The sequence below is a fragment of the Spodoptera frugiperda genome, chromosome 9 (genome assembly GCF_023101765.2).
Source record: "Spodoptera frugiperda isolate SF20-4 chromosome 9, AGI-APGP_CSIRO_Sfru_2.0, whole genome shotgun sequence".
Taxonomy (NCBI): domain Eukaryota; kingdom Metazoa; phylum Arthropoda; class Insecta; order Lepidoptera; family Noctuidae; genus Spodoptera; species Spodoptera frugiperda.
The window spans coordinates 7,917,663-7,939,842 of record NC_064220.1 but is presented as its reverse complement, the minus strand read 5'-3'; the positions used below and the strand labels follow the sequence as shown (position 1 = coordinate 7,939,842).

The following is a 22,180-nucleotide window of genomic DNA, read 5'->3' as shown; positions in this document are numbered from 1 at the left end:
TTTTGATTAAATGATAAATGATATTTATTTTGCAAATAGGTTATAAAATAACACTTTTACACGTCAATCTCTTAAATAACTAGATGAGGCCGGCATTTCCTATCCGACTACTCTGAGAAGAAATGCCGAAACAAACTCAGAGGTCATAGTATCTTTTAAAGTCCAGACAAAATCAATTAAAGATGTCGGAGAACCGTGCAAGTTGATTCTGTAGTGGTCTTTTGAGGAAAGAACCACAGCAGTCTGAGCGGACCTGTTCAGATGGCAGCACGCATGTATCAGTTTACAATCAGCTCAGCTGACGGCTGTTGCTGAATGATCCGACGAACAACACCAACCAAAAGAACATTTGGGTAGGCCACACAAATGCTCAAACTGTCAGAATATAATTTACTAAAAATAAAATGACTCGCAAAAGTCTCAAACGGTCCTCAAACTAACAATTTTAAAAGGAAATATAAAATATAAAACATGTCAAGTTATGTTAATGTCAAATTGTATAAAAAATGTAATTATATGTTACAAACATGTCAGCCTGAGATGAAGCCTGATTATCCTCCAATAGTCTTTTATTTTATAAAAAGCTTTACTACAAAGTTTTTCTTTAATAACATTTTTAAATTTACTTAGGTTTAAACTTTGAATATGGCTGGGAACTTTATTGTAAAAGCGTATACGAATCGCTTATTTTCTTAAGTCTAGTAGTAGGAACAACATATTTGTTTTAATTTCTAGTGTTGATATTGTGTATATCAATTTCTATAGTCATTATATCAATTTCTTTAAATAGTTCCCTGAGAGAAAAATAATTAATAATAATAAATTAAAAAGATTTAATACCAATAATTATCATATAAATAATACATTATTCACTATAATTAAGTTTAGTATGTTTATGTATTGAAAATTATTTTAGCCTCATTTTTTTTCACACTGATTTATAGTTGTTTCCGTTGGTTTTTTATTTTTGCATTTTTCATCACATACAACATTCGGACGTTCTGCAAACCACGTTGTCTTCACTCTTGCTTTTGAGCTGAAGCTGAAAGTAACAAAAAATAACTTTGGAATGTTTGTGTTCATCATATTAATAATTAATAACGAATTACTGGCTAAAACTAAAAATACCAAAAAATATATTATAATTTCTTAAGCGTATTAGCGACTATTTATAAAAAAAAATCATCACTGAGACGTTAATTTTAACCATATCAGGGCACTTATTAGGTTAAAAATTCTTAAAACAGCTCTCCTGTAAAAATTATATAGAAATTTAATTTATGTTATATATCCTAAAAATGCAAATTTTAGTGATGGATTAAGAGTGCGATATTATAACACTAATTTGGATTGTGAAGTCCTATTTGTCCAATCACCGGAGAGCCATGTTTCACTTGGGTGATAAGGCTCCGGTGCGAATGGGCCATCACCATCGGAATTATATCAAGGCATCAGAGGAAATCTGCGTGAAATAGCGCTTGCGTTGTGTTTCACTGGAGGCCCAATTAGGTGATCCCAGCATCAATCGCTAAATTCCAATTCGTCAAATGCATAAACTCTAAAAGACTGGGAATTTATTGCTTGCTTACTATCCGCTAATCAGTCTGCGCGTTTACTGCCCCATCTTAAAATATCAAATAGTTGGGTTCCAAATAAATATCTATTGGACAAACTAGACCTAATCCCACATTAGTGCCATTTGATTGGCATTAAAACGATAGTCCTTGTTCTAAAGAACGTGGAACTCATGTTAAAATTGATTATTTTGGAAGGATTAGTGTAAGGTACTCAACAACTAGATAATTACCTGCATGTTTTATCAAGGGACTTGTGACTTCTTGAAGTAGTCTTCTCGGGAACAGCTTCTGGTGATTGTGAATTTAAAATATTAATAATTGTATTACAGTATTATTGCGAACCGTCTGCCGGTCAGATAGTAATTTCGTTCGAGTTCCAATTAGTTTTAGAGTAGGTATAAAGATCACCACTACCCTACCGATTCTTGTACAAATTACCGCTTGAAAATACTTGATTCAAGTCATAGAAACTAGCATAGCGAGATACGGAAAAATGCTCCGGGAATTTTTGTGACAGTTGATCTAATATTTGACAATTCTAAATTCTTTAGTCGAAAATGTCTCCGTTAACGTGATTCGGACTTCAATTAATGGTGTGCTCAGCCCTTAACTGTGTACAATTGTGGGAGAGCCATGCTTCAGCACGAATGGGCCGGCTCGAGGTTACCGGAGGCCCAATTACCCCCGTTCCCAATCTTCCCAATCCCCGATTCTCCAACAATTCTTAAATTCTTAACCCCCAAAAGACCGGCAACGCACTTGTAACGCCTCAGGTGATTCGGATGGTCTTGGGCGATGGCGATTGCTTACCAACAGGTAATCCATCTGCTCATTTGCCGGATTATTCCATAAAAAATACTAATAAATTATATCTAAAGACTGCGAATACTCACCTCGTATGATTGTTTTAAATGTTGCGGTTTCTGAGCCAGCCTCATTTGCAGCTACACACGAATATGACTTGGTATCTACTACTTTCGGGAATTTTATTATGAGTGTTCCATTTTCTACCTCAAACTTGGCATCTGAAACAATTTCATTATTTTTTGTGTTTGCCTCGCTGGTCAAGTGATCGTAAGTGCGACTATCGGGCAAGGGGTTTCGGGCTCGATTCCCGGGTCGTGCAAAGTATTGCTGGCCTTTTTACTGTTTTTCGAAAATTTCTCAGTGCAGAGTAGTACAGAGTCTGAAAATGTGTAATGTTAAATGTGCAATAAACTCACCCCTTATTAAATAGTGAAAAGTGGGTGTAATGCCATAATGTGCACCTCTGCCTGCCCCTTCGGGGATTAAAGACATGACGATATTTAACTGTTAGTTTCTATTTTCCTTACCGAATTATTAAATTGAATATTAAGGGGATCACTTACCTAGTCTAAGTCAAAAAGTACCTAAGGCTTATTAAAATCACAATTGAAATTAAATCGGCTTACTCAAGATGAATGTTCGAGAAAAGTACTACTAGTTTCAAAAAACACGGGGAATCTTTATCATAAATAGCGTGGTGTAACGGTACATTTTTCGTATTTTTTTTTTGAATTAGGTTATCTTATGTTTCAATATTTTTATTACTCAATAATACAGATGAATAAAAAAACAACAGAGTCGGTTTAACACAACCCTAGTATTAGAAGGTAGGTAGCAGCAACGTCACGCCTTTTATCCCCGATAGGGGGAAGGTAGAGGTGCTCATTACGACACGTAATGCCGCTATACAATGTAGGTACACCCAGTTTTCACCATTTGTGTTATAAGTCCCATGTAATAGGGGGTGAGCCTATTGCCATATATTGGACACAATTCCAGGCTCCGTGGTAGTTAGAAGGTAGGTACACCAGCTAAAGTCTAATCAAATGCAGTGATGTTAATTTCGTCAGATGCCTATAGGTATAACAATATCACGAATGTAGTTTCTTACTTGGCGCTTTAATGGGCCGGCCGTCCATTTTCCAGGTGATGTTTGGTTTTGGTTTTCCAACGGCGACGCATGGTATCTTCAAAACAGGGTCGCCCTCAAAAGCTTGATATATGATAGATCTTCGAGATAATATTTTTGGTATGTCTGTAAGAGATATGTACATAATATATGCATCAATATCTTCTATTATATAAAAATAAGCCGGGTTTGCTTTCCTGACGCTATAACTCTAGAACGCACGAACCGATTTCCACGGTTTTGCATTTGTTGGAAAGGTCTCGGGATCATTACTTGATTTTGTTATTTCGAAAAACTTTTGATAATTTTTCGGTCACATGAACCCTTTCTCTAAAGCCAAGCTAGGTGTACCTAGGTGGGTAGGTGTACCCATGAATAAAACAACATAATGTTATATATATAAGTACCTTGAACGATTAAAGTAGTGACTCTCGCATCCTTAGATAACTTATTTTCTGCCACGCACTTATATTGGCCCTCATGTTTGGCTTCTACATTTTTAATACGTAGCACAGCATTAGTTTCACCCAGTGGTTCAAACATCGAACCAGATTTGTTTCCAAAATGCCATTCAATGGTTGGTTTTGGTACACCAGTCGCGCTGTACAGATATAAATTTATTATTATTAAATCGTGTTGGTGAAAAAGAAGTTGATGAAGTAGATACCTATTATACAACGTGTAACAAAAAGGGGGTATACATATCAATTGCACGGTTTCTAGATAGCATAACAAACGATACGGGAAGGGTTTTTTAAACTCATGTTTTCATGGTACCAAGTTATGAATTTTTCAAATCGCGCCGGCGCGCGATTCAAAATTAGCTAGACAGGTACCTACTAGGCGATCAGATTGACAGAAGAAATGTTTCATAATATGATATTATGAAACATTTCTCAGCGAGTGATCCCTGTAGTGTTGTGACACGTTTGTATGATTTGAAATCAAGAACTATGCGATACCAAGTATTTGGTACAATTTTCTTTTAAAACGTATTTTAAGCTGAAACTTTGTGTAGAGATTCTATTCAACCTGTATTCATCAGGGCTTATTGATGTATATGGGTATTTTGTTACACGTTGTATATGTCTTTATCTTAGTTATTGGCTGCCATTCTGTTCGGTATCCTTAGGCCGTGTTCACATCTCCACGTCACGACGTCGTCAACGTGGCACGGTGCGGTGACGTGGCACGGTACGTTGCCGTGTCGTTCTAGTGCACGGTACGGCAACGTCGCCGTGAGACGGCGCAAGCCGACGTGACGTATGTTAGTAAAGAATGTGCCAGAATTTACAAGGCACGGCGACGTGTAACGTTTCTGCATCGCGTCGTGAAGTTCATTTTTACGTTACGTTACCGTAATTTTACACGTCACGTCAACGTAACGAGGCACTTTACCGCACCGTTCCACGTTGACGACGTACCCATGAGTTTGCTTTACGTTTAAAGCAATCTAAACGAGAATGCTCTGATTGGTTGGTTTATTCGAGCCGGCCAATCAGAGCGCCGAATGCGCTCTCACGAAACAAACTCATACTAACTAGGTACTCGGTACTGGTAGCTTTATGTCTTTCTATAAAGCTTGACTGTCTTCATTCTTAGTTAATATTTATATGATAGATGGATCTCGACGTAAAGTTGGTTGTGATATACGTAATTTAAGTGTGGGAGAGCCATGTTTCGGCACGAATGGGCCGGCTCGACCGGAGTGATACCACGGCCTCACAGAAAACCGATGTGAAACAACGCTTGCGTTGTGTTTCGTTGTGTGAATGAGGTTACCGGAGGCCCATTTCCTCCCTTCCCAATCTTCCCAATCCCCGATTCCCGAACAACAACCCTTAAATTCCTAACCCCCAAAAAGCCGGCAACGCACTTGTAACGCCTCTGCTGTTTCAAGTGCGGCGATTGCTTACCATCAGGTGATACGTATACTGTTTACCCGGCGTGTTCCATAAAAAAAACACGTTTTGCTACTTACTTGCATTCTAAGACGGCGGTCACACCCCTAACCGTTTTCACCTTTTCTGGCATATGTACTTTAGGATTAGCTGAAATTAATACATTAATTGTATCAATAACGAGTTGTTTAATCAGTAGGTATCAAATCGCTATATTTCATTGATTAAGTTGTCGCTATATTTCATTGTCCAGGGGCCTTAGTCTGCTATTACAATTGTGTCACAATGTTCGATCATTGAACAGTGCAAAAGGGACGGAGCTATACAACCTACATAGCACCGTCCCTCTCGCACTGCTCAGTGATCGACCATTCTGACACAATTGTAATAGCAGACTAAGGTCCCAGTACTATGATCAAAAATTAAGTACCTACGTAAAACTTTTCGTTTTGATAGCTTTGCTCATGTCACATGCATTATAATCTCACGCCCGAATACTGAAATGTTCCTCAAAAGTAATCCTTAAATCTCGTGCTATCTCTGTCATTTACAAAGAATTTGTAGGGACAGAACTATATTTGAGAGCGACTTAAAATTGAGTGGCGTTTGAGTATTTATCCATCAGACTTACAACGAAATCTTTTAAAAGCAGAAACCCGGTACTTACAGAACATAATTTATAATTTTACTAGCGACCCGCCCCAGCTTCGCGTGGGTGTAATGGTCATATATTATACATATAAACATTCCTCTTGAATCACTCTATCTATTAAAAAAACCGCATCAAAATCGGTTGCGTAGTTTTAAAGATTTAAGTATATAAAGGGATATAGGGACAGAAAAAGCGACTTTGTTTTATACTATGTATGTAGTGAAATGCTTCGAACGCGAACTAATTGCGGACAATACGTAAAAAAAGATATAACCTCCTTTTTTTCAAGTCGTTTAAAAATAAATCTTTGTAGGTACTTACTCAAACCAGTTATTTGAACGTTTACACTCCAATCCGCTATATATTTTTTGTGATATGGTATTAAAGCAACGTGGCAGGCATATTTTCCAACTATATCCATATGCATTTTCTTTATTGTTACTTCAGTTTTGTCTTCTGATATTGAGAAGTCGTCAGAATTTATTATTTTTCTTTTCCTTCCAGAAATTTGATTTATAAGGAACCATGTGATTTTTACAGGAAGTGTCGACTTGACGCCACATTTTAAGACTTTCGACTTGCCATATTCCACATTTAAATCTAAAAATAGTAAAAAGTAAAATATTTATTATTATACGCGCTTAATAAATATAAATTCCAGTCGTTTTATTAATAATTAATCATGATATTTGCTGCTCACTCAAAAAATCTTTTTAAATTTTGAGCTAGTTAAGTTAGTTAGTTGAGCTATTAGTTAAGAGAATGCTGCTGTTCATTCCTCAGTGGCTGGTCGCAGTTTTAGGACCTACCCGGGTCCACAATCAAAACAAACATCTATTGGCAAAAATACGAATAAATATTCAAATTACTAGAACAGACTTGACTTACTTTGTACAGTATTATTGATGGTAAATGGATATTTTGCGTGCACCTTAATTTGTGCATTAATCGTTCCAGCTTTATTAACTGCACGGCACATGTACGTATCGTTTACTGCCTCGGCAATCTCCAGGTAACTTATGTAGTCAGGCGGTTTATCAATCGTGGGACTCTGAAAGTTGATCAACATAATGTTTTCTATTTTTTTTTATAACTATTGCTGAGACTTGCTAAATTAACTAAAAATCTAGAAGCAACTATAGAGCTTTTCTCCATTAATTTACGTGATTAAACCGTGATTTTTAGTTATGTAATAATGTTTTCTTGTTGCAGTCAAGCTAGATTAGGGTTTCCGAATATATACAAAAGTAAATAATATACAAAAGCCGTCGATCGAAACTACGTAGGGATCGAAATTATATCAATTATCGATTCGTATTCTAGTTAAACATTGAACGGTCCAAATGACGTAACTACATTTTTTTTTTAATATTGCAAATTTATTTGCGCTATTGTATCCATAAAAAAACATTATAAAAAAATGTTTATACCAACTAAGGAACTTTAGCACTATTGGCCAAATTGTTGGTAGTAATTGAGAGAAAGAATTAATAAAGACAACATTATTTTTGCTAATTACCATAGTTAATATGAGTAATGTGAATGTTATCGTAGATTTAAGTGTGGGAAAGCTAAGCTTCAGAGTAATACCACGGCCTTACTGAAAACCGACGTGAAACAACACTTGCGTTGTGTGACTGAGATTACCGGAGGCCCAATTATCCCCCCATCTCAATCACCGATTCCTCAGCAACCCTTAAATTAAATACCCTAACTCTAAAAGGACGCACTTATAACGCCTTTGGTATTTCTGGTGTCCATGGGCGGCGGCGATAGCTTACCATCAGGTGATCTGCCAGCTCGTTTACCGGGTTATACAATAAAAAAATACTTACTTTGGAAGGCATTTTATCTCCGTTATTGTTGTGCCAAGTTATGGTTGGTTTGGGATGTGCTGTCACTTTGCAAGTTAAAGTCAAGGAAGTGCGGTACTCTACAGACGTTTCATTGCCTTCAGCAATCACCACTTTAGGTACTTGATCATTTGTTTTTTCTGGAAACATTATTTGTGATAAACATTATATTGAATTATTTAGTATTAGAATGCTACTTTTTATTAACTGTAGTATGATAGCTATGGGAACTCCTCAAGGGTTATTAGTAACTACCTGGTGTTTGGGCTTGAATAATTTGTTTTGCAACATCACGCCTTTTATCCTGAAGGGGTAGGCAGAGGTGTTCATTACGACACGTAATGCCGCTATACAATGTACACCCACTTTTTACTATTTGTGTTATAAGTCCTATGTAATAGGGGGTGAGCCTATTGCCATATACTGGACACAATTCCAAACTCCGTGCTACTACTGAGATATTTTCGAAAAACCGAAAACACCCCAGCAATAGGTACTTTGTCCGACCCGGGAATCGAAATCGAAACTCCTTGTTCGGCAGTCGCACTTGCGACCATTCGACCAACGAGGCAGTCTGAATGATCATGAATAATTTGTATTGATGAGAATTTTACACTCATGAACTGTACGTAGTATCACAGGTAGTATACCAGGTCTGTATACTAAGCCTTGTACTAAACTATAAAGTAAAATATAAATGAGCCCCGCGTAGAGGGGCTTCGTCAACTATTTTCAGGCCCCATATTGATGTATAAGATGATTTGTAGTTGCGATTCGTTTTTAAGGTCAGATTGCTATTTATGGAGCACCTTTTAAGTGTGGGAGAGCCATGCTTCTGCACGAATGGGCCGGCTCGACCGGAGTGATACCACGGCCTCACAGAAAACCGTCGTGAAACAAAGCTTGCGTTGTGTTTTGTTGTATGAGTGAGGTTACCGGAGGCCCAATTCCCCCCTTCCCAATCTTCCCCATCCCCAATTTCCGAACAACAACCCTTAAATTGCTAACTCCCAAAAAGCCGGCAACGCACTTGTAACGCCTCTGCTGTTCAAGTGCGGCGATTGCTTACCATCAGGTAATACGTCTGCTCGATTACCGGCGTGTTTCATAAAAAAAACCTCCTTAAACTATAAAGTAAAAAATAAAAAACATAAAACTGTGTTTCAAAATCACCGCGTAACTTATCAGTACGTTTGATTAATAAAAGTTAGTTTTAGCTTTTTAGAAGTCTTTTTTTTTAAACGCAGTTATTTTTTAATTATTAAACGCTTTTATTTAGTTTGCTCCGCTTGTTTATTTGTTCGGGACAAGTTTAGCTACCTTCATTATGGATATAATTATAACCATAGGGGCAGATCGGTGGAATAGAGCCCATTAAAAGTTTAATATAAAATATACATTTTTATGTATTTTACTTTTAACGTAAATTGTGAAAATGGGGTGTACAATGTATGTTGTACAGCAGCATTAAGTGCCATAATACCTATGCGTCTTTGCCTACCCCTTTGGGGATGTAAGGCGTGACGACGATAATATTTTTTATGTATTACTTTTGCGCACACACATTTTTAGTCGTACAAATGTAGTCAGAAGAAATGACTATACGGAGAGCGACTTTGTTTAACACTAAGAAATGATATAATGATAATAAACTTACCTAGTCGTGGTTTTTTACTTATTGGCTTCGAGGGTGTGACAGGAAAGTTTGCGAAACGCCTTATATTGTGACCCGTTCTTTTCACTCTCCCGTGCAGCTATGCAGTAAGCAATATTAATTTAGTCGTTATAAAAAATAATGTGTTTTTTTGAGAATGGAAATCAGACAATTACTTCTCCCTCCTTGGGTGAGGCGAGAGAAAGTATCAGACTCTTACTGACTAAAAACACCCCGTTCCTACTCCTGGTTTGGCCGGAGCCCCGGTGACCAAACAAAAAGAAATGCTTACAGCCGCACTCTGAGACATTTAACAATTACTTAAACTATTCCTTAGTAATGATTTTGTATCGAAAATAATTACTTGATTAATAAATTTAATTTTTTTGCGATTCCATACACTGGTGGTTACAGGCAAGAGTCCCGCGTAGACCCGTTCGTCATATCCTCACGTGTCCATATTGATGTCTTAAGATGGTATTCTGCTTTTATAGTTACAAGAGCCATGCTCAGGCACAAATGGGCCGGCTCAACCGGAGTAATACCACGGCCGCAGAGAAAACCGACGTGAAACAACGCTTGCGTTGTGTTTTAGTTGTGTGAGTGAGGTTACCGGAGGCCCAATTCCCCCCTTCCTAATCTTCCCCATCCCCATTCCCGAACAACAACCCTTAAATTCCTAACTCCCAAAAAGCCGGTAACGCACTTGTAAAGCCTCTGGTGTTTCAAGTGTCCATGGGCCGCCGCCCATGGACACGCGATTGCTTACCATCAGGTAATACGTCTGCTCGATTACCGGCATGTCCCATAAAAAAAAAAAGCGAGTAATGGGATTTTGTATCGAAATCAATTGCTAAGGACTGGATAAAGTAACCATTAAATGACTTTAAGTACGGCGGTTAGACTTTCGATTATGGTACCTAACTTTAAAATAAGAATAATTTTCATTAAATTTTTTTGCGACCTGCATTTGAAATGGTGGGCTCAGGCAAGAGACCCGCGTAGAGGGGCTTCGTCAAATATCCTCACGTGTCCATATTGATGTCTTAAGATGGTTTGTAGTTCTGCTTCTCCTTCATACATTACTAGTAAAATGACAATAATGTCGTGTAATTTTAATACTCACCGCTACTTTAAACATATCTTTTGGTGCAACTACAGGCTGGGTAACGTAAAAATCTTTAGAAATTTTGATCAAAGGAAGATGTGGCATGAGTGGCTTATCGTCCATTCCTAAGATCTGTGCTGTTGTTATTTCCACTATTTCGTCTTTATCATTTACCAATACTGACAAGAAATAGACATCTATATCTAAAAAAAAAATTGATAGACGTAAACAAAATTAATTCAAATGGATTCAGAGTTTTAACCAAACGTGTTGTTCGAAAAATAGACAAAACTGTTATTATTATAAAATGTTTTTAATTTGAAAAAGTAAACATAGATGCTTCATTTAGTTTACCGAGTGAGGTTACTGGTAGCATATCTATGGTAACCAGATGATCCTATGCTGTAGCAGGTGCCAATGGCCAACGACGAATGCTTACCATCAGGTAATAAGACTGTTCGTTAGCTATTATAATCCAGCATACTGCCTGCTGTATAAAAAATTATAATAATTTAAACAACATTAATCATAATAATAACAGAGTTGTAGGCGTCTTTTATAAGAACTTTTTATCGTTTTTAGTAAAATTAGATGTGATGTATGTATCATATCAATATGAATATCTCACCAGATGATATTTGGGGAGACGTGTCGTCAAAGGACGCCGGTTTCAACTCCGAGAAACCATATTTGAAGGAGAAGTGAGTTCGGCTCCTTATGACAACATATGTCTCTGATTCCCCTTTCACGGTAAGGGTGTGCTTGCCTGGATCCAAATTATACTTTGTTACCTAAAACAACAAAATAATAAGTACTTATATAGTTTACAATTTATCTGTTGTATCTGGGTGATTCATCAACTCGTCTCACATGCCTACGACCCATTTGGGAAAATCAAAATAAAAATTATTTTCATTCTGCAACTCGTCCCACGTTACTTTCAAATTGAGAAAGGTTCAATCAGTAGCAAAAGAGTTAGTGTATCTTATCACCCTTGAAAAGGTAAAAAAATACAAAGAAATAAATAAGAATAATATGTGATTAAAAACACGTAAAAAGAATGCAAATCATATAAAAAAGAACAAAGCTACGCCCGAATACTGAAATGCTACTCAAAGGCGATTGACCAACTTATATGGGACTTTGGCTATTTTTAAACAAGCACTTCAGCTAATAATATATGTTTGATTTATTAGTTCATATCAGTAAGAATGAAGATAAAAACTTAGTTTTGTATCAAGATTTATATTTAGATATTTTTTTTTACATTTTATTGAAACTGGTTATGCATGAAATAAAACATTTTTTCTATTAAAATGCATTATTAATCCGATTCATATGTAATTTAAATATGGTCAAGGAACTCAGCAGGTGGATTAATAATTTTCTGGTACCTTGCCCAGCTCAAAAACACTGAATTAATAGTCATTATATGTGCAAAGCAACTTATTGTTCTACGACCCACCATGCAGTTGCAGCAATATTGTTTTATGGCTGCCCTCCCTTCAGTGTTATTTTCATATAATATATATACAAAATATGTTTTCCTACTAATGTGTCTACTTTGTATTTTCCCACGCAATAAACAGCAGATTGGCAGCACTAAAGTCAAATTCAAAGCCAACTACTACAAAGACTTGGTCTTATCATAAAAAATACCAATAAAATCGTTTTTTTTTATAGTGCTAATTTGTACAAAGTTATTAGCATCAGACATTTACAAAAATATAAATAAAATTATTGGTAAATTACATTTTTGTTGAGCAGCCTGTTTAAAAATGGCCAGCTTTGGACAATCTCCTTTGAGTTGTACTTAAATATCGTGCTATCTCTGTCATTTCCAAAGAATTTGTAGGGACAGAACTATATTTGAGAGCGTCTTACAATTGAGTGACGTTTGAGTAATTGACCATAAGGCAGTTGTCCCACCGGCAACGATGAACGAGTAACGAGTAGAGCTAGAACTAGAAACGAGTTAAGCGAGACGTGGCGAGCGAGTGTGTAGTTCTGATATTTGTGTAGCTCGGCTATAAGCGAGTGTGCGAGTGAGGCGGGCGATTACTCGCACTACGATACGCACTGTAGAGAAATGACCACTGGTTGCTCTCTCGAAGTCTTCTCTACGTTGTACTCGCGAGGACGATCCAGGCCGAGGCCTGTTTCGGCGGTCTCTTGTCGCTGCCCGCGACTGCGGGCGAGGGGTTGGAGAAGTCGGGCCCCGCGAGGGGCCCGATGCGGTGTCAAGTCCGTATCGCGCCGCTTGCGGCATTCTGCCGGGCTGGCGGCGAGCAGCAGGCGGGTAGCGGCGCGTGGTCAAGTCCGGTTGAGGAGCCTCTACCGCCCCGCCCTAGCTAGGGCGGGCGGGAGGCTCATGTGGCTGCGTCAGGTGGGTCGGTCACGACCAGGTCTCGAGGCAGACCGTATCCGTCAAAGAAATAAATGGCGCCAGCGCCCGAAGGTGGTCGTGCCGCGACTTGCTGGCGCGTCAAACATGTTTGTGCTCAGGCGCTAAAAAAGTCGTCGACGCTACGCCGAATCTCTGATATTGTCGCGTTCCGTACGAAGGCGGGGCCTTTACTATGGTGCCAGCGTATAGACTGCTGCGCACTTTGGCGTTTTTGTTGGATTCGGACAAGCGCTTACCAGGCTAGGTAAGCCGTGTCCGAATAAGTAGGCCTTTAGATTTAGCTTACGTTCAGCGACGAGTCGAGGACCGAGGAGGTGACGGGCGGCGCGCGCCTGAAACAGCCTGCTGCAGTGGGGCGTATGGACAGGGATTTATATCGATACGCCGAGGTATTTAACTCTCGGCGCCCACCGTATTGGCTCACCCATCAGAGTCATAGGTTCCGGCTTCATGATCCCCACGGCGAGTGCATGTGTCTTGGCCACGTTGACGGCCAACCTCCACTTCTCCAGCCAGTCAGGGAGTGCATTATTAGGGCGCGATTCATATGTAATTTGAATACTGCGTGCCGGGCGTTCAGCACGTCGTTAGAGCGCCGCGTAATTGCGAGCTTGGCGGTCCACGACGGGGATGTCGTCCGTGTACAAAAGCACACGGGTTAGATAGCTTCCTGGGGCAAAGCCGGCTTGGATGCCGCGCTCAGTCGACAGAACGCCTTCCACTGCCAGTTGGAAGGTATCTGCCGTGCAGGGCTGGCCCGATCCCTTAACAGTCGACGAGGAGTAGTAGATGTGGCCAGCTTGCTGAGCACCGGCGTGCCAGACTTTGTCCCAACGCCTTCTCCATGTCGAGGAATACTGGCGGCACGCTAAAGTCAACGCGCGGCGGCCAACGTGCAGTACAAAGCGACTTGCTGGGTCATGGAGTGTTCGGCCCTAAAGCCGAACTGTTCGCCGCGTGCTGGAGGTTTGGGCGCAGGTGCATTAGCAGCAGCATTCTACGAAAGCTTCGAGACGGTATCGAATTGATTGGTAAATAGCTCCCCGGCATTTTTCCCCTGTTTGGGCAGCCTGATTACTCTGGCCGAGCTTCCACTTAGCCGGGAAGTGTCCGGTGCGGAGGTACCGTTAAACAGGCGGGTATCGTCGCATTTCCTCGCGGCGGCAGGCGGCGAAGGGCCTATATTTGGGGAGAGCCGTCTTACCGGGTGCCTTGCGTAGTGGGGCTCGGAGAGCATTGCCGCACCAGGCCAAGAACACGATGGGGTAACCTCGGGGAGATCGGCTGCTCCAGGTAACGTTAAGACCTGAGACGATAGCTGCGTGTGTTGTACGTTGCGGATGGGTTCGGCTGGAATGTAGCCTCCAGGGAGTCGGCGAAGAGTCCGCGCGGTCCTCGGCACGTAACGGGGGTTCCGTCGAGTACTCGCCTAATCGGATACGGCTTCCTGCGAGGCTGCCACTGGTTGCTCGCTCGGCGTGAGTTTTAATCGCTTGGCGAGTGTCACCGAGCGAGTGTTATCTTTCATAGCTCTTGTCGCTCAGCGACAAACTAGTGAAGCGAGCACTCGCCGGCAGTGTGAACAGTCAGCGATCAACTATTTGTTTATGCATCTCTTTTGTTTACACGGAAAGTATATCTATTGTACGTTTCTTGAGCGAGAAAATAGCCGATAGTTAGTCGTTCACTCGCCGTTGGTGGGACAACTGCCTTAATGCCATATAGAGACTAGCAACGGCAAGAAAGATAACATCAGTTGTGTTCCAGGCTTCCAATTCTCATCCTTTAAAACTAAGTAACATTCAACTGTTTTTAAAAAAGGAAACTACAATTTGTGAATTATAATCCTTAACGCAGGCAGAGGTGCACATTACGTCATGCCGCTATACAATGTACACCCACTTTTCACCATTTGCGTTACAAGACTTATCTATTAACATATAAAAATAAGTCGGGTTTTCCTTCCTGTCGCTATAAGTCCGGAACGCATGAACCGATTTCCATGGTTTTACTTTAACGAAACGGAGTTCGCCAGGTTTGCTAGTGTAATAATAATATATTAAATTATTTCTCTTTCTAATACTCACTTTAGCATTAGGATACAGTATGTCTTCGCTTTCGCTCGCTCCAGAACTCACGGAGAAACTTACTTTATTACCTGACGCGTAGACAACGACATAATGTCGCATTAGTTCATCTAATTCGAACTGAAACAGTTTTATTTTAGTTAATTGTGGATTTTGGTGAAAATAATTGGTTTAGTAGATTTGGGGAAAAAGTGTAGGAGAGCCATGCTTCGGCACAAATGGGCCTGCTCGACCGGAGTGATACCACGGCCTCACCGAAAACCGACGTGAAACAACGCTTGCGTTGTGTTTCGTTGTGTGAGTGAGGTTACCGGAGGCCCAATCTCCGATTCCCCAACAACACTTAAATTCTTAACCCCCAAAAGGCCGGCAACGCACTTGTAACGCCTTTGGTGTTTCAAGTGTCCATGGGCGGTCAAGTGTACATATAGACACTTATAGAGTAAGAGCCCAGCCCTGCCAGTCAATACTTATTTTCTGAAACACAAAACATGGGATACCGAGTCTGCGTACCTGCTAAGTTGGATAGACGGCCGATTTACAGGTATCAGGTGAGAAAGGTTAGTAAAAATAAGACTAACTTAACTTAAATTCTGATGGCTGTTTTTTATATATGCTTTATAAAACATAAATTAGAAAATAATATCCGCACTGCCAGACACTTTCCGTCGGCCAAACTTCTGGACGCTTTAAAGCTCCTAAAAAAATTATTGAACTTTACTTGTTTCATTTTTATATATCTTACTTAGAGGACTATTTTTAAGCTATATTTATTGAGCCAGACAAATCGTAAGGGCCAAACATCCCGCCAGACATAAAAAAAATTTAGCCAAGCATGAGCGGATGCATGGATGATGATGGAGCATGAGCATGGGGATGTTTGGCCCTTACGATAAAGCGTCTGGCAGAAGTTATGGCCGACGGAAAGTGTCTGGCAGTGCGGATATTATTTTCTAATTAATGTTTTATAAAGCACATATAAAAATCAGCCATCAGAATTTAAGTTAGGTTAGTCTTATTTTTACTCATCTTTCTCACCTGATACCTGTAAATCGGCCGTCTATCCAACTTAGCTGGTACGCAGGCGTTCAAGGTACATATAAAAGCTACTCGGTATCCCATGTTTTGCTTTCAGAAAATAAGTAATGTCTGGCAGGGCTGGGCTCTTGGTCCATTACAGAAGAATTATATATATAAAGATGACTGGTAATTAGTGACCGATAACACGTGATTGTACTTAGGATTATAAACAACTTTCCAAGGTTGGTTGAACTGATCAAGGATGTTTGAATGTAAAGCAAACTTGTACCAAGAGTATACCACACCATTCGTATTAAAATGTTTACTTCAAGAAACACTCACCGGAATATTTTTCCAAACACCGGCTGGAACAGTCGTCGCACTGATTACAATATTTCTGTCGTATATCGTATACGTCCTAGGTGAACCTATATGATGAAATACATTGGCCTAAGAAGAAAAAAAAACAATTAGAAAAAAACAGTAGTAAGTAAGGGACGTAACTAGATATCTTTGTTTAATCCAATAAAAATGTTAAAAGGGCTTTTTTTATTAAAATTATCGTTTTTTTTACGAGCAAAAATCATTTATTTAGATGTATGATATATCTAGTACGTATGTATGTGTTCGGATCGATAACAGAATCATAGTACGATCAACATTTATCCAGTTTCCCTCGCTCCACACCTGTAGGGCTACTCCGGTTCTCGAATCCGAAGTTTCGTTTAATCTTCGACCGTAGGTTTTATTGATTTACTAATAGAATTACTTAAAATAACGTTTTATTTTTAATTTCATATCAAAACCTATTTATTTATCTTCATTTAATTTGTTCAGTCTTGTTCACGAAAGTTCGCAATAAATAGAATTGTAGTATGCAATCTGCGAAGTCTTTTCGTTCGTTCGTTGAATTAGAGTAGGCGCCCTGGGCCTGAACTAATGTCAAACGCGAGAGGATTTCTGAAGACACGGCGGTGCCCAACCCACGCGAGGCGCATCACCACCACATACTCCACCGTGTGCTCCGGGCGGCCATCGCAGTGATGACACAGGGGCCTTAGTCTGCTATTACAATTGTGTCAGAATGGTCGATCACTGAGCAGTGCGAGAGGGACGGAGCTATGTAGGTTGTATAGCTCCGTTTTCTCCCGACACTTACCTTTGTTTTAACTAATTCATCTTCTTCTACTTCATAAACCATTCCTGAACACGCCTGGGCTATTTTGCTATATTCATTTTTATTATTAATTGAACTGTATCTTGTACAATTTTTTTCTGTGACCACAAACGAAATCTGTAATTGAGAATATTAAATAAAAAAATAGAATATTAAATAAACAGCAGAACTAGGACTATGTAGACTGTATTGAATGTTATTTGTCATTTTAATACGTTATTTTTATAACACTTTTTTAGCCACCAACAATAAGAAATAGGGGTTACACCAGGTCTAATAATGGACTGATTAGACGATGGTTGAAATAAGAGAGCATTGTATATATTATCATATGACTAGCTTCTATGAGCTGCTTCGCTCGCATTGTCGTGGGATAAAAAGTTGATGTCTTATTCCAAACCATAATCTACCCCTGTTCCGAATTTCATCTCGATTCTTTTAGTCCTTTTGACGTGAAGGAGAAACAAACATAAAAACTTTTGCATTTATAACATTAGTAGAATTCATATATTTATTCAAAATTCTCTAAAATTATATTTTTAATACTACTTATAAAATACAAAATAAAATAATATTTAAAAATATAAAAATAGGAGCCGACTAGTAGCGGAAGCATGGTCCAAGCTAGCGGTGGTTAGGGCGGCGAACCTCCTTGCCGGATTACCGCCGTGGGATTTGGAGGCGAAAGTGCTTGCGCGCGTCTTCTGTTTGCGCGCCGACGCGCGTCGCCGGGGCGAAACTCCACTGCCGCGCCAGATTAGTGCGTGGCGGGACGAGCTCCGGCATGATCTCATGGCGGAATGGCAGCAACGACTGTCGCAACCGAGGGCTGGGCTCGCTGTCATTGCAGCGATAAGTCCCCTCTTTGAGGAGTGGCTTGAGAGACGCCACGGCGTCCTCACCTACCGCCTGACGCAGGTGCTTACCGGGCATGGAAGTTTCGGTAGGTTCCTGTTTCTGATTGGGCGGAGGAAACGCCCGGGTGTCATCACTGCGAGGACCGTCCTGAGGACACAGTGGAACATACGGTGGCGCTGTGCCCTGCATGGGCTGAGCACCGTCGTGTCCTCAGGGATGTAGTCGGCGACGGCGACCTCTCGCGTCCGGCATTGGTACAAGCCATGGTGCGGAGTAGCACTGTTCTCACCCTTTTTTTTTTTTTCAGGGGGACTGGGATGCCGTCTCCTCCTTCTGCGAAGCAGTCATGCTAGCTAAGGAGGAGGCGGGGCGCGTGAGGGAACGAACCTTCTCACGCCCCAGCCGTCGCGAGAGACACTCCGGGCGTCGGGGATCGCGTGACGATCTCCGGCCACCGTAAGTGCGGGCCTGCGGACGGCGAGCAAGGGTAGTTCGCCGCCCGACCAGAACCAGACCCGTGCGTGCGGCGCGTCGCGTTCCGCGCGCGCCTCAAAGAGCCATCAGACCACCACAGATGGGGCCCAGTAGGGCTGATGCCTAATCCGGAGCTGCGGACAACCTAGCGGGTTTACCGGGGCTCCGGCTCGAAAGGCAGGAGAAGGAACGGGGTGGTTTTTAGTCAGTAAGAGTCTGACACTCCCTCTCGCCTCGCCCAAGGCGAGAAAAGTCATTGGATGATTTTCCCCCCTCAAAAAAAAAAAAAAAAGCTAGCGGTGGTTAGGGCTCCAGAGACAGAAACCTCCTCACAATACGTGCCGTTTCAAGGAGTACTGCCTTCTGCATCAGGCCCTTGATCCATCCGCCTAATCCTAGCCTTCTAAGGTGGTTGTCGTAGCTGTTGGGTATTAATCCGTTGGCCGACACGACTATTGGTACAACGATAGCCGAATTCAGATTCCACATGTCGGCAACCTCGTGAGCCAAGTCAAGATATTTTATTTGTTTATCTTTCTCAGCTTTCACGAGTTTGTCGACATGGGGGATGGTGACATCGATTATCATCGTGTGGCGCTTGTCGGTTTATCACCACTATATTATCAAGTTTACTGGCTACAATAGTCCTGTCAGTGATAATAGATCGATCCCAGTACAACGTGATATGGCCTTTTTCAGGAACTGGATCAGGCACATACTTGTAGTATGGAACCTCAGTTCGCACATACTTGTAATGGAACCTCAAACTCGTCCGTTCCACAAGTTGATAGTGCAAAGCAAGTAGCTTGTGGATAATCTTGACCACCTGATTTGATCGAGTCCCAATTGCCGGATCCTTTCATGTCGCAACCGCTCTCGCCATTAAGTTGGCCGCGGTGCGCCCTACTGGGCCCCATCTGTGGTGGTCTGACCTATTCACTAGCGTATCGTCGGCGTAACAAATTACGTCGACGCCGTTCGGGAGGTCGGTGCGCAGCGAACTGTTCATAACCAGAAATGATATGTCTTATGGATTCACCAGGATTATAACATGCCCGACATAAAATATGTCAACAGTCCCATCCTTAATAATATATTTCCGGTAGTTATTCGTAAGGATAACTTCGTCCATAATAGCACAGCTTTCTCCAAAGAGATTACTGAATTGTAGCCAATTAGTAGAATACCCATTAAATGTAAATAAATAAAAAAGTCTTTGTATCCCTAATTAGTATCTTTTGGGTAGGCACGATGACGTATCTTATATGCGTCTAAGAATCTATAAAAAAAATCAACTTAAGAGACATTTGAAACAAATTGTAGAGATTTCACGCTACAATAAAATTTGTTTTAAACTTTTACGCTCTGTACTTACCTGAGTTTGCTTTTTCTGACACAATTCTTTGACAATGTCAACCTTCTCGCTATCCTCGGGTAGAGTATTGGCGAACACTAATATATGGGAATTACTATTACTTGCTTGCAATGCTGTAATCAGTGCATTCATAGATGATTCTAGACAATTTATACGACGGTAGGTACTCTCATAGTAAACATCATCCAATGCTCTTCGTAATGCATCAATATTGGCTACCTTTTTCACACGTGCATCTGAAATAAAATAAAAGTAGGTAGTAAAGTTTAAATGTGGGATAGCCATGCTTCGGCACGAATGGGCCGGCTCGACCGGAGTAATACCACGACCTCACAGAAAACCTATGTGAAAGAACGCTTGCGTTGAGTTTTGTTGTGTGAGTCAGGTTACCGGGGGCCCAATCAACCCCCTTTCCAATCTTCATAATCCCCTATTCCCCAACAACTCTTAAAATTCTAACCCCCAAAAGGCCGGCAACGTACTTGGTGAGTGTTCATGACACGTTTACCGGATTGTACCATAAAAAAAGTAAAGTTTGGAGGAAGTTTGGAGTAAGCAAATAGTTTTACTTAGGTACTTAGGGCTAGTTCACACACTCTACTTATCTGTAGATTTACTTACTTAAAGTAGTATTTTGTCAAAATTAAATATACGGAGTTTATGCCAAATTCATATATGTATATGAACACACTTTATATTGTTTGACTTGAAAATGATTATAAATAAAAAAAAATATTTTGAATTTGGAATACCTGTGTCGTGGAATGTGACGAGCACTATGTTGTCGGTATCAGAAAAGGAATATTTTATGTTATTTTTTATTATATTTATAACGTTCCTCATCAATTCATTTGCACTTATGACTATAGTATAGTCTTTCTCTTGGCATGTTGCTTTTACAACAACATCAGCAAATACCAGTAACACTGCCAGCGGATAAATCCGCCCGAACATTTTACCAATTAATTCAATAACAAACTAAATAATTTATAATGTTTGTAAATGGATGAACGATCTACGTACACTGCGCGAAACCACGTTATCATAATGTTATATATAGAAACGTAAATATAGTTACAGCAACATAGATATCCAGTGGTATTTTCCTTTTATTGCCCGTTGGTAAAGTTTTGTTTCACCAATACAAATGTAAATCAAACTAAAATGATTAAGAACGTTTTGGCATGTAGTTTAGCCGTGAAAGGGTGATTTTCTACCAGACACATGATATGCTGCGTTACTGTGAATGCGTTTGGGTTTCACCAATCATATTCATTGGTACACATAGCTCAGCACTGGTGGAAACGGACTCAGCTAAGCTATCTTTTTTTTATGGAAAAATGCATGCTGGTCACATAGTTTCACAAAACTGGTTTGTTTTTTAAGGAGGGAAATAAAATTAATCTAATGACTTTTCCCACTTTGGGCTAGGCGAGAGGGAGTGTCAGTATTGCTGACTAAAAACCACTCCGTTCCTACTGCTATTTTTCGAGCCGGAGCCCCGGTAGAGCCAGTAGGCAGTCCACAGCTCCGGGGTTTCATTACACTTAGCTATTAATTACATATTCGTAGTATTGCTACATAGCACATCTTTGGTGAAAAAGCACCCTAATGACGACAGAGTAGAATTAACTAATAACCACACTTGCTCTTTCGGTGGAATCGTAGGACCAGATTTCTCAGTGTTCTCTGATAAACCAGTAGGTCTACTCCGGTTCTCGAATGCGCAGTTTCGTTCAATCTTCGGCCGTAGGTTTTATTGATTTACTAATAGAATTACTTAAAATAACGTTTTATTTTTAATTTCATATCAAAACCTATTTATTTATCTTCATTTAATTCGTTAATTTGTTCACGAAAGTTCGCAATAAATAGAATAGTAGTAGGTATGTAATCTGCGAAATTTTTCGTTCGTTCGTTGAATTAGAGTAGGCCCCCTGCCCTTTAAATTTAAACCATGATTTTAACCTGAAACAAGTGTTAGTTGTGCTATATTGGGAATAAGGAAAATAACGAATTCCTGCCATATGACGCCTAACGGTGATGGCTATACGATATACGATAATATATATTCTTATATATCAACTTAACTGTCCAACTA

At 40.2% G+C, this 22,180-nt stretch overlaps 1 protein-coding gene and 1 pseudogene across 2 annotated transcripts; one reads left to right on the top strand and one right to left on the bottom strand.

Moving 5' to 3' along the window:
* Window positions 1-14: 14 nt before the first annotated feature.
* LOC118271245 (hemicentin-2) lies at window positions 15-21,117 on the bottom strand. 2 transcript variants are annotated; one of them, XM_050695958.1, is made up of 17 exons: window positions 20,832-21,116; window positions 20,080-20,315; window positions 17,355-17,489; window positions 16,538-16,645; window positions 15,176-15,295; window positions 11,310-11,472; window positions 10,700-10,884; window positions 9,577-9,673; window positions 7,902-8,059; window positions 6,955-7,117; window positions 6,388-6,666; window positions 5,495-5,564; window positions 3,921-4,114; window positions 3,496-3,639; window positions 2,471-2,602; window positions 1,808-1,865; window positions 15-1,042 (listed from the first exon to the last, which is right to left on the bottom strand). In XM_050695958.1, exons 1-17 carry the CDS (start codon window positions 21,031-21,033, stop codon window positions 919-921), a joined length of 2,568 nt encoding a protein of 855 aa, XP_050551915.1. In that variant the 5' UTR covers window positions 21,034-21,116; the 3' UTR covers window positions 15-918. The 2 variants fall into 2 exon arrangements, with proteins under 2 accessions (XP_050551915.1, XP_050551916.1); XM_050695959.1 differs by lacking the exon at window positions 15,176-15,295 and having other exon boundaries at window positions 20,832-21,117.
* Window positions 17,497-19,435, top strand: LOC126911063 (uncharacterized; annotated as a pseudogene).
* Window positions 21,118-22,180: the final 1,063 nt, after the last annotated feature.

Coding starts and splice junctions, on each gene's coding strand:
- LOC118271245 (XM_050695958.1), bottom strand. CDS start 21,033: ATGTTCGGGCGGATTTATCCGCTGGCAGTGTTACTGGTATTTGCTGAT. Junction 8,060..9,576: donor AAGTAAAAAACCACGACTAG/GTAAGTTTATTA, acceptor TAATGTTTCCAG/AAAAAACAAATGATCAAGTA. Junction 3,640..3,920: donor CACTACTTTAATCGTTCAAG/GTACTTATATAT, acceptor TATCTCTTACAG/ACATACCAAAAATATTATCT.